The sequence below is a fragment of the Salmo trutta genome, chromosome 35, assembly GCF_901001165.1.
Source record: "Salmo trutta chromosome 35, fSalTru1.1, whole genome shotgun sequence".
Taxonomy (NCBI): Eukaryota; Metazoa; Chordata; class Actinopteri; order Salmoniformes; family Salmonidae; genus Salmo; species Salmo trutta.
The window spans coordinates 5,761,811-5,773,758 of NC_042991.1; the positions used below are offsets into that span (position 1 = coordinate 5,761,811).

General features: G+C 46.9%; 1 protein-coding gene across 6 annotated transcripts in view; it reads left to right on the plus strand.

Moving 5' to 3' along the window:
- Positions 1–11,948, plus strand: part of LOC115174494 (ena/VASP-like protein) — a 67,129-nt gene that overhangs the window by 11,112 nt on the left and 44,069 nt on the right. For 4 of the 6 annotated variants that reach the window (XM_029733082.1, XM_029733083.1, XM_029733084.1 and 1 more), the window contains exon 1: positions 6,403–7,174. The exons of 1 other annotated variant lie outside the window; for it this stretch is intronic. In XM_029733082.1, the coding sequence (XP_029588942.1) occupies positions 7,065–7,174 (110 nt within the window). In that variant the 5' untranslated portion in view covers positions 6,403–7,064. Of the gene's footprint in view, positions 1–2,313; positions 2,352–6,402; positions 7,175–11,948 lie in introns of those variants that run through there. One more of the 6 variants, XM_029733086.1, reaches the window with a different exon arrangement.

Genomic DNA, 11,948 nt, shown 5'->3' on the forward strand with positions numbered 1-11,948 from the left:
AACCATACTAAAGCACACCAAAATAATAAAAGAAAGATGGCACTTCTAAAAGTCTATTTCATATGATAGCCTGCTGAATTTAGAACTGATAATTGATCGCATTCTGCAAGAATGAACGCAATGAATTAATTATTGAATGTTATGATGGACACAGCTTTGTAGAACCAAAACATACACAGCCTTTGCTCAAGAAACTCGAACTCAAGAACGATCGTTTGGGGGGGGGAGCTGCAGTTCGGCCAACGATATTGTGTTGATCACCCACACGGCAGTCAAGCAATGAATTCCGCCAACAGTCGTTCACAATCTAGTCCGGTTGCGGCTCCTGCTAGACCTCGTTTCAAATGTATCAAGAAATAATCGTATTTGTATGCCTAGCAATCAACAAATGTAAGTTGTTTAAAGCACACGTTTACAAGTCTCAGTCACAAATGACAGCTCCAACAAGCCCCTATGGCGAACGACATGTGAGCAAGAGGCTTGTAGAATCATGACTATTTCACATTTTCAGTTCATTGTTTGCCGGTAGGGGGTCCTGCGTGCTCTGGGCATTACTGGCTTACATTAACAAAATTAGTCGAAAGATTCGTTCTTTTGACTGAACGAGTCCAAAAGATCAGTCAGTAAAAAGAGCATAACTTCCCATCACTAGGCCTACCTCTCGTTGGCGTGAGAATCTGCGTCTTCCGCACTGTGCACACAGTTGTTATCTGACTTGTAGGTCAATGTCAGTCAGGAGAGTCAGGAGAGAACGCACCAATTCAGTCGCAACAGATTAGAGGTATTTTCAGAAGAAGGCCGAAAAAATGGATATGAGTAAAAAACGTTGGTGAACTGGCGATTTTGTAAAGTTTGAATCGGTTATGCATGCTTCATTTGGATCGGTTTGGGCTCCCACGGTCTGATGCACTCTTATCTTAAACATTAGCTAACTAGCTAATTAGCTAACGTTAATTATAAACTGGGTGGTTTGAGCCCTGAATGTTGATTGGCTGAAAGCCGTGGTATATGAGAGCACATGTATGACAAAACATTTATTTTTACTGCTCTAATTACGTGGGTAACCAGTTTATAATAGCAATAAGGCACTTCGGGGGTTTGTGGTATATGGCCAATATAACACGGTTAAGGGCTGTGTCCAGGCACTCTGCGTTGCGTCGTGCTTAAGAACAGCCCTTAGCTGTGATATATTGGCCATATACCACACCCCCTTATTACTTAATTACCTACCTAGCAATTTTTTTAAAGAAAGCCCAACTGATGCAGCATAGCGACTTTAAAGGTCCAATGCAGCCATTTTTATCTCTCCACTGCTAGCTCTGTTTGCTACAAATATACGTTGTAACTTGGCACTCTGATCGTAAAAGCGCATTGTAAATTTGCAGTGTATTGTGTCAGAATAATCCACAGAGAAGAGTCAGAGGTAATCAAGTCTTAGTGAATGAGAGAAAATGAGCCCCCTTTTACTCTACCCCTCCTCTTTCTCTCTGTCTCTGTCTCTCTCTCACACACACAAACACACACAAACACACACGCTTTCCCTATATCCCATCTGCCAGCTCCCTGCAGTGTGTGTGGTAATTAAAAAGATCAGCTTGTGTGATTCATCCTCTACTGTAGGCCTATGTGTGCATTTGTGTCAGAGAGAGAGTGTGTGTGTGTACCACGACCGTTCATCCCCTGAGAGGATGAGCATGTGTGAGTTACCCAAGAAGACAGGGGACGTCACAGATCTTTATACTCCCTCTCCTTTACTTCCTTCCTCTCTCTCTGTCTCTGTCTCTCTCTTTCGCTCTCTCTCTGTCTCTCTCTTCCTCTCTCTTTCGCTCTCTCTCGCTCTCTTTCTCTGTCTCTCTCTGTCACTGTCTCTCTCTCTCTGTCTCTCTCTGTGTCTGTCTCTCTCTCTCTCTCTCTCTCTCTTTCTCTCTCTCTCTGTCTGTCTGTCTGTCTGTCTGTCTGTCTGTCTGTCTGTCTGTCTGTCTGTCTGTCTGTCTGTCTGTCTGTCTGTCTGTCTGTCTGTCTGTCTGTCTGTCTGTCTGTCTGTCTGTCTGTCTGTCTCTCTCTCTCTCTCTCTCTCTCTCTCTCTCTCTCTCGCTCTCTTTCGCTCTCTCTCTGTCACTGTCTCTCTCTCTGTCTCTCTGTCTCTCTCTCTCTCTCTCTCTCTCTCTGTCTCTATCTGTGTGTATATGTCAGGAATCGGGGTGAGAGGAGCGGCATTGGGCCTCCTTGACCGTTGTCAGATTTGTATCCCCTCTTCCTCCCCTCCATCCTCTCCTCCCTCCTTGCATCTCATTAAGAATCGCCTCTCCTCTCCTTCTCTCCGAGGCCATGTACTCGTTGGATGATTACGGGTAAGGCTGACATTTCTCCTCCTTTTCCGCCCTCTGTCCGTTCGGTGTCGTTGTGTAGTGCATTGAGAAACGGTAGTAGCTCTAATAGAACAGCCTTGACAAACACTTTGTTATCTTTGTACCGTTGGTGTTTTGTCTGTTGTGAAGTGAGGCTTTAGTCAATGATGAAAACTGTTGTTGAATTTCTTAAGCTGTGTAGCCTACAGTATATGTGTTCGTAAACCTGCGCCTCTGGTGACTGTGTCTTGATTACGATTGACAGTGACAGTGTGTGTGTGTGTGTGTGTGTGCGTGCGTGCGTGCGTGTGTTTGCATGCACGTGTATGCTTGTTTGTATGACAGGGAGTGTGACTCGCTACACACACTTCTACATGTGGGGCGTTACATAGCACTGCGTGCGTGACACTAATAAAGCGTAGCTAGCCTTGCGAGTGTTGAACAAGGCCATTACTACAGGGGTGGTGAATGAAGCAGATGGGAAGGAAAGGTTTCTGTCAGTGCATGGGGGATTCAACAGCACTAGCAGAAGGCGTCCGCTCTAAACCTGACGTTGCCCCCCCCCGTCAGAGCTCTCGCCAAATCAGCTGTGGCAGGGTGTTGATTGGCAGCGGAGGCGATGGATCTGATTGGCTGCGGCAGCCGTCACTCCTGCCCAATCCCACGGCTCGTCGGGTCTCTGACCTTGGAGAGAGCCATTAAACCTGATCAAGGATCAGCTTAGGGACAGCTGTCAGTACACACGTACATACACACACGGCCGTGCACTTCCCTCCTGGCGGAAGACAGTTCAATGCATTCGGTTGTATAACTGACTATGTATCCCCATTTTTCCCTTTCCCTGTGTTGGACAGAAGGCCATCTCCCCCATCATAACATTATATGATGATCTATGAGAATGTATGAACTGCTTTTGTTTTGTAAAGTGCCATATTTGTTGAATTAGTTGACTATAGAGTGGGGAACAAAAGAATCCCCCCCAAAATAATGGAAAGAATAAATATATATAAAAAAGAACGCTGTCTCCCCTGTGGTGTGTGAATGGTCTGACTGCTACAGTAGTACTCTAGTGCTCACACACACACACACACACACACACACACACACACACACACACACCATGGTCAGTAAAGACTAGATAATGCCCTCACGAAGAGTTCATTGTGTCAGCAGTCACAGATCACTAGGTTCTGATTGGACACAGCCTGTGTCCGTGGCACACTGTCTGTTCAGCTCAGCTTGGTTGAAATGGTGTTGCATTACTACTAGCTCAATGAAGACAGAGATGGCAGAGACTGGACAGAGAGGTTGTCTGCTCAGCTTTGATGAAGACTCTACCTGACACAGACCAGTAGGGTTGAAATTAAGGCTGGGTGACATGGTCAAACATCATATCACAATATTTCTCTAATTTTTGACAGTATGGTGGTATTTGACAGTTTTTTTTCTGTTTCTGAGCAATGAAAGTTCTAGTGAAGTAGTCCAGGTTATAGAACTTTTCATTTCGTTTAGCACTGTCACAACATATTGTTAAAGATGATACTGTATACCGGTATTGATGATGCTGAATATCGCCCAGCCCTAGTTGGGTGATATTACTGCTACTATCTCAATAAAGATAGAGACTGGATGGCAGACTGACAGAGGGATTGGATTGGCTCAGCCCTGGACCAGTGTGGTTGAAATGTTGTATTTCTTCTGTACTCTGTCTGAATCAGTGTGTTGCTTGAGACCAACACATTTATACCAGGAACCTCTCTGTTTAATTGACCTGAGCTTCTCTTCAGAGCACAGACACAACAACAGACTCAGTCCCAGTCCCTGTACTACAGGCACATAACGACTGGTAGCCAATGGTTCCATTGTAATAGTCACTGTCTGTCACACCCTGATCTGTTTCACCTGTTCTTGTGATTGTCTCCACCCCCTTCAGGTGTCACTTATTTTCCCCAGTGTATTTATCCCTGTGTTTCCTGTCTCTCTGTGCCAGTTCATCTTGTCCGCTCAAGTCAACCAGCGTGGTTTTCCCCGTGCTCCTGCCTTATCTATTCTCTTTTGTTAGTCCTCCCGGTTTTGACCCTTGCCTGTTTCCTGGACTCTGTACCCGCCTACCTGACCATTCTGCCTGCCTTGACCTGTACCTCCTGGACTCTGAACTGGTTTTGACCTTTTCCCTGTCCACGACCATTCTCTTACCTACCACTTTTGGAATATAATAAATAACAAAGTCTCAAATCATCTGCCTCCCGTGTCTGCATCTGGGTCTGGCCTTGTGCCCTCATACTATCTGAGTTCAATATACTGTATCTCTGTTTATAAGAATCCCAGGATACCGATCAGAAACATTCCCACTGTCCTGTATTGTACTCCGCTTTAAAGCTTCACTCGCATCAACCACCAATAATAATCGAACGGCCCATGACAGACGTAGAAAGAGATGGGAATCCATCTTTCGGGTGAATGCACAGATGCAGCCTAGGGATTTAGTGTGGTGGTTTGATATTAGAGCGGCAGATGAGATTATGGAGCTCTCTCCGGTAATATCAGATATGCCATCTAACCTCTACGGTCTTCTGGAACATGGATGGACACTTACGTGTAAAAGTGATCCGTGGTTTTACCGCAGGCTTTTGAAGTCGTTTTCCGCTTCCAACCAGAGTGAGCGACGTCGGCAGAACGGACAGAGTATGCAGTGGAAATAGCTAAATGAGCGTGGGTCTTCTTCTTAAAAACGCAGTACGGTCAGTTCAGAAAGAAAACGTGTTTAACCATTCATTCGAAAATATAGTTATGCGTGGTTTGGCGTTAGATCTCTGCTCCCTCAGGGTAGCTCACTGCCAGAGCCAAGCGTCATATGAAGATGAGAATACTACTAGTTAGTGAGCGCGATATGCCATACCAGATCCCCTGAAGGAAGAAACCCAGACAGGTGGGGGCTGGGGGGGTAGTGGTGATGGGATATCAGAAACAGCTAGCGCAGAGTGTGGTCGCTAGTTATAGCAACACGGCAGCAAGAGATTCCGGCGTGGAGGAAGCGTGTGTACAACTGGTGGACTGAATGGACCGCATGGAATTAGAGTGTGAACCCAATTGGTGTAATATCAGCTGACGTAATCAGCCGCACCAGGGTTTCCCTTCTGAACGGGCTACGCTTCATTTGTTAAGCGTTTGTGATGGCAAATGTGGCAATGGGAGGTTGCATACAGTACTCTGAGGTACTTCCATATCGGTTCATATATCTGTGCTTCAGATATTTATTTGAACGAGAGACGCATTGGTATCTCTATTTACCCACCAGTGTGTGTCTCTATGTATGCACTGTGTGTGTGTGTGTGTGTGTGTGTGCGTGCGTGCGTGCGTGTGTGTGAGACTGTGTGTGTGTGTGTGTGTGAGACAGCCGTATTGTAGCTCCACCCCACCCTGGCATGCCACCTCGAATTAGACGCGAGAACGACGGGAGCCATCGGATGAATTAACAACAGTCGCTTCTCCTCTACTATGCTCTCTCCTCATCCCTCGCTCCGTGCGGGCTTTCGCATCCCGGTTTCCGTCCAATCAGAGCGCCGGAAGAGGAGAGGAGAGAGGGATGTGAGGAGGGGGAGTAGAGGACCAGCAGCCTCTGGGGCTGGCGGCCAAATGCTCATATCACAGCTGGGAGGGGAGGGGGGAGAGGGAGGAGGGGAGAGAGGGATGGAGGGATGGAAGTGGAGGCTGTAATCCAGTGAGACACGCAGAGGAGAGGCAGTGTGAGGGCAACGCCTCACAGCACCGTGAATCTCTCTCTCTCTCTCTCTATCGCTCTACCACTCTCTCTCTCTCTATCGCTCTACCACTCTCTCTCTCTCTCTATCGCTCTACCACTCTCTCTCTCTCTCTCTCTATCGCTCTACCACTCTCTCTCTCTCTCTATCGCTCTACCACTCTCTCTCTCTCTCTCTATCGCTCTACCACTCTCTCTCGCTCTCTCATCACTCTACCGCAACCCTTTCTTGCTCTACTGCTCTCTCTCTCTCTCTCTCTCCTTCTCTCGCTCTCTGGCTCGCTCACTCGACCGGCAAAAACCCAAAGGGCTCTCCCCTCGTCTCTCATTCAGTCCTCTCAGACTCCGAGGGCTGCTCTATCGCCGTTCATTTATTCCCTTTTTTTCTCTCTTCCTAATTTATTTCCTCTCCTTGTTTCCTCCCCCACCTCATCTAAAATATCTCTGCTGTGGCAAAGGATGCTTTGGTGAAAAAGGACCCCCAAAAGAGTTGTTTTATTTGCATCCTTTTCTTTCCTCAAGGCGTTGTCATTGGAAGCATCTTTGTTCTTTCGTTTTGTATTTATTTGCTCCATGTGTAACGGCTGTAAATTGCTGTGTTGCTGCTGGGGAAATAGGTTAGTGTGTCTGTGAGGAGCCAGCAGAGGTGATCGAGTGAAGAGAGGAGAGGAAAGGGGGGGATTGTGTATTCCGCAGAGAGGGGGAAGCCCGGCTGTATCTCTCCGTCGCTGTGACTGCGAATCCACGGCAACCCCGTTAGGTCCGGAGACGGATAGAGGGAACTACTGGGATGCCATCGCTAACCTTTGACCTCTACCGGTAACTCGCGCCGCAGCCTGGACGGACAGACCCGGATAAAGGAAAGAAAAACCAGAAGAGGCACGGAGAAACTAGATCAACCCTTGAATCGTTCCTGTAGCTTTGTGCTGCGCGTCGGATGTGAGGTAGCAAGCACCATGGATATAAACGTGCAGTCTCACCGATTCTACTTCCCTCAGATCTACTGTACTGAGGCTGTGCCTGCGGGTGCCCAGGTCCAGGTCACAGCGCAGGAGTTTAAAGTCAGGTAGGCTACTGGGTACCACTAGGTAGGTTACTGTGACGCTACGCTGGGTTGGATAGGTCGCCGCTGGGGAGGCAGTAATACTGTACTGCTATGTGCCGTAGTGACAGAGCAGCATACAGTCAAGCTGGTATCTACTTTACTATTGGCTGCATCTCAAATGACATCATTCATAATCATCTTGCCTATGCAGTAGAGATTTGTCGCTACCAATAGTCAAGCCCTGTGTCTGTTAGAGAGCAGGGTCCTTGATGGGATTGCAAATAGATGTGTGAATAGAAATCCAATGTACAGAATGAATGTGCATGTCTTATCCTGCGGAATGGACAGCCACGCCAGTTCTGTTCCATACATTGTGTTTCTATGTGCCAGCTGTGAATGGTTGTCCGTGCAGAGGGGCTGGGGTAGAATGTTAATGTGTAAGCTGTGCAGTCAATGTCTAGGTCCTGATAGGGGATGAGGAAGGAGGAGAGGAGAGAAGAGAGGAGGAGGCATTGATGCCTGGTGAAGAAGCTTGCCAAGACTACTGGGGTGATGACAGTGGTGCTGTTGTGTTGTGTTTGTCTCTGAGGGCTGCAGCCGTGTGTGTGTGTGTGTGTGTGTGTGTGTGTGTGTGTGTGTGTGTGTGTGTGTGTGTGTGTGTGTGTGTGTGTGTGTGTGTGTGTGTGTGTGTTGTGGCTGTAGCTTGTTTGTGGCAGAGACCGGGGGCTCTTTGTTCTTTCCGTCTGCCCTCTCCTTTCCCTCTGCCCGCTGCTCCTCCTCTTCCTCTCTTCCTTCTCTTCTCCTCGTAAAACGCTTGCAGCTCCCATGGTGCGTTGGAGCATCCCTCCCTGATATTGCCACTGTCGTCACGGCTGCAGAATGCTCTGAGACACATGCTCAATGTTTTGTGCAGTGTTTTTTAGTCTTCGGCACTATCTTTATCGTGTTTATGTCTGGCTGTCGCATCCACCCGAACACTCTTCCTCTTTATCATTGCAGTCAGTAATTTATCACTGTGTCAGCCATCCCTCCATCCGTCCATGGTTTCAGGTTTCACCCAGTAGTAATCTGGTGTATGATCACTGGGCAGATTTCTCCTCTCTAACTGATGATCAGATCAGCTTTAACAGACTCACTGAGTTTTCCTCTGGTAAGCAGCTTTTAACACAGCCAGGCCAGGAGGGTATGTTTCTACAAGGGATGTGACAAATGGACAGTTCTTCTTCATGTTTAAACGGACATTTATTTGATCGGTTATCCAAAAACAAATTTTAAGGGAAAATATATACAATTCCACGTCAATTCATAGTGCAGAATACTGGTCCTATTATGTGTGTATGACCGGTAGAGCCTGACAATTAAGTTCTATCTACTGCAACCCTTTACAGACAGAACGCAGCTACAGTAACATGTGGATAGTTGATAACTTTTCAGACAATTAAAAAAAGTGCTGAGTCAGAAGACTGTACCCTTTCAGACAGTCATATTCTGTTCTGGCATATAACGTGCTATTGTTTCCCTGACAACAATAAACGTTGCTGATTGATGTCCTGCTGTGTTGTTTATGCTGTTCTGTTATGGTAGAGTAAATACGTCTTGCTAAATCGCGTTATTTAACATACTATTTTAGGCTATTCACGGGACCGGTCTTGCGAGCACGGGGTAGGTTTTTGTCTCATAATTTGAAATTACAGTAGGTTACCGGTATCGCCTGTATCGATTACCCTTTTCAGATATAATCGTACGTGGCCCCTTGAAAGCGCCTCGGCTATGGCATGTTTGTTTGTCTGTTAGGGTAGACTACACTACGGCTTTTTAAACGCCGACAATAAACCTTCTCTGGAGACTTGTCTGTGAAGTAATGCCTTTTCTGAAGTGGAACTAACCAGAACTGTAAATCGTACCGTTCCTGCTGCCTGTGCGCAGATCACTCTTTCCTAAACTAGGATTTTCTACACACAACAGACTGAAGACTGAACACACGCTTGTGTCATTAGCAGAGAGAAAGAGCAGGCAGGCCAGGGCGAGGTAGGACAATATGTCTTGGTGATCTGCATCTCGCAATGTCTTAATTGTCTTGCACATTCACCAAAGTAGCCGAAAGTTTGCCTCTTCCTGGCTGGTTTTATTTAAAATGACACAACTCTCCCCAGGCTTTTATAGCCATATCGTCTAGTTAGGCTACAACATGGAAAATAATGGTTTATGATAACTGCACTGTGATTTGAATTATGTAGTGGGAAAAAAATATTGTGTTTCGGTTAGGGATTTTTCTTAACGTTAAGGATCCCAACTTGGTTTAAACATTTTAACGTTTAAATGTTCACACTCCTAGTAGCTACAGTAAGTTACAACCAAGCAGGAGGGCTATGTAGCTACAGTAAATTACAGACAAGGCAGGAGGGCTATGTAGCTACAGTAAATTACAGACAAGGCAGGAGGGCTATGTAGCTACAGTAAATTACAGACAAGGCAGGAGGGCTATGTAGCTACAGTAAATTACAGACAAGGCAGGAGGGCTATGTAGCTACAGTAAATTACAGACAAGGCAGGAGGGCTATGTAGCTACAGTAAATTACAGACAAGGCAGGAGGGCTATGTAGCTACAGTAAATTACAGACAAGGCAGGAGGGCTATGTAGCTACAGTAAATTACAGACAAGGCAGGAGGGCTATGTAGCTTCAGTAAATTACAGCTAAGCAGGAGGGCTATGTAGCTACAGTAAATTACAGACAAGGCAGGAGGGCTATGTAGCTACAGTAAATTACAGACAAGGCAGGAGGGCTATGTAGCTACAGTAAATGACAGACAAGGCAGGAGGGCTATGTAGCTACAGTAAGTTACAGTGAGGGTTATAGTAAGTTACAGATACAGGGGTTAAAGCAGTGGTTGCAGTAGAAGTACAGAGAACCACCACCACGAATTTTCCACTGCTTAAGTACTGGCATTCCTTACAATACCACCTCTAATACATGGACCCTGCTGCGGTACAATTGTGAGAACCAGTACCTTTAAGCACTTGGCTAGAAGGCTGGAGGGATTTTAGTACATCTACAGGTTATCCAGACACAGTTCAGTCTCGTACTACTGTAAAAGGCACCAAGGAAAAGTCAGCATTGGATGTGGTTTTCCTCTGACTGCTGTCCAGCATGGGTCTCTGTGGTCGGGGGGATAATAGTTTCACTCCTGTTTGATTTGGACGAGGCCCTGGCAGTCAGTCACTGCTTCAGTCAGGATACTGTTAGCACAGTGATCGGGAGAATGAGGGAGAGACAAAGAGAGAGACAAATAGGGAAGAAGCGGAGAAGGCTAGAGAGCGAACAGAGAGAGACTTATAAGAGACGGAGGGATAAGGCGAGAAGGGAGAGAGAAAGAGAGTCTGTCTCACACATTCCCAGTTGTCTGGGTGGTGTTTGCAGCTTGCCGGCTGATGATTTCCCTTGCACTTTGTCAGCAGTGTGTGTGTGTGTGTGTGTGTGTGCATGGTGTGTATCCCTCCTCTTTGCTCCGTGATTCTCTGTGTGTGTGTGTGTGTGTGTGTGTGTGTGTGTGTGTGTGTGTGTGTGTGTGTGTGTGTGTGTGTGTGTGTGTGTGTGTGTGTGTGTGTGTGTGTGTGTGTGTGTGTGTGTTGGAGTAGAGCAGGGTGTCAGCTGACTCCCACTAAGCAGGAAATGGACACGGTTTTCTACAGCTGGATCAATACCCAGGTTATTAGTACAGAGAGAGAAAGAGATGGAACGAGAGAGAATTAGAGATAAAGGGACAGATAGAAAAGAGGAAATCTGAGAGGAATTAAAATGGGAAAATGCATGCTGGAAAAAAACTGCAGGGAAATCAGAGAGAGAGAGAGAGAGAGAGCAGGGGGGTGAGAGTGGGAAGGAGGTAAAATAACAAGCCAGAGGAGAGTGGGGGATGGTGAGAAAAGCAGGGGTAAGTAAAAGAGAGGAGGGAGGAAGGGAGGAGAGACAGAAATACAAAGAGAAAGGGAGTGATGGTTGTAGAGAGAGAGAGTCAGAGACCGGTAGATGGTGTGATAAAAAAAATATGGGTTAAAAGGTGGTCAAGGAGTAGTACACGCCTTAGAAAAGCCTTTGTAAAGGATTCTGGGGGTTTTGCGCCTGCCTGGCTTCCATGGTGACGGAGGCTGTGCATCCCAGAATAATGCCAGGTAACCATGACAACCAGCATCGGCCAACACCACAGGAGCACACACACAGCCAAGAGAGCAAATCTAACCTTTTCCAAAGTGTGTGTGTGTGTGTGTGTGTGTGGCCCACAGGCGCTCCAACAGACCAGGAGAGAGAAGTGAGGAGGATGCTCCTTTTCTCATCAGACCCATTTATCCTTCTGCTAAAACCTGAGGGTTGTTTATATCTCTCTCCCTCCCTCCCTCCCTCCATCTCTCTCTCTCTCTCTCTCTCTCTCTCTCTCTCTCTCTCTCTCTCTCTCTCTCTCTCACTCACTCCATCTGTCTCTCTCTCTCCATCTGTCTCTCTGTCTCTCCCTCTCTCTGTCTCTCTCTCTCTCCATCTCTCTCTCTGTCTCTCCGTCTCTCCATCTCTTTCTCTCGCTCACTCCATCTGTCTCTCTCTCTCCATCTGTCTCTCCCTCTGTCTCCATCTCTCTCTCTCTCTCACTCCATCTGTCTCTCCCTCTCTGTCTCTCTGTCTGTCCATCTCTCTCTCTCGCTCACTCCATCTGTCTCTCTCTTCATCTCTCTCTCTGTCGCTCACTCCATCTGTCTCTCTGTTTCTCCCTCTCTGTCTCTCCATCTCTCTCTCTCTCGCTCACTCCA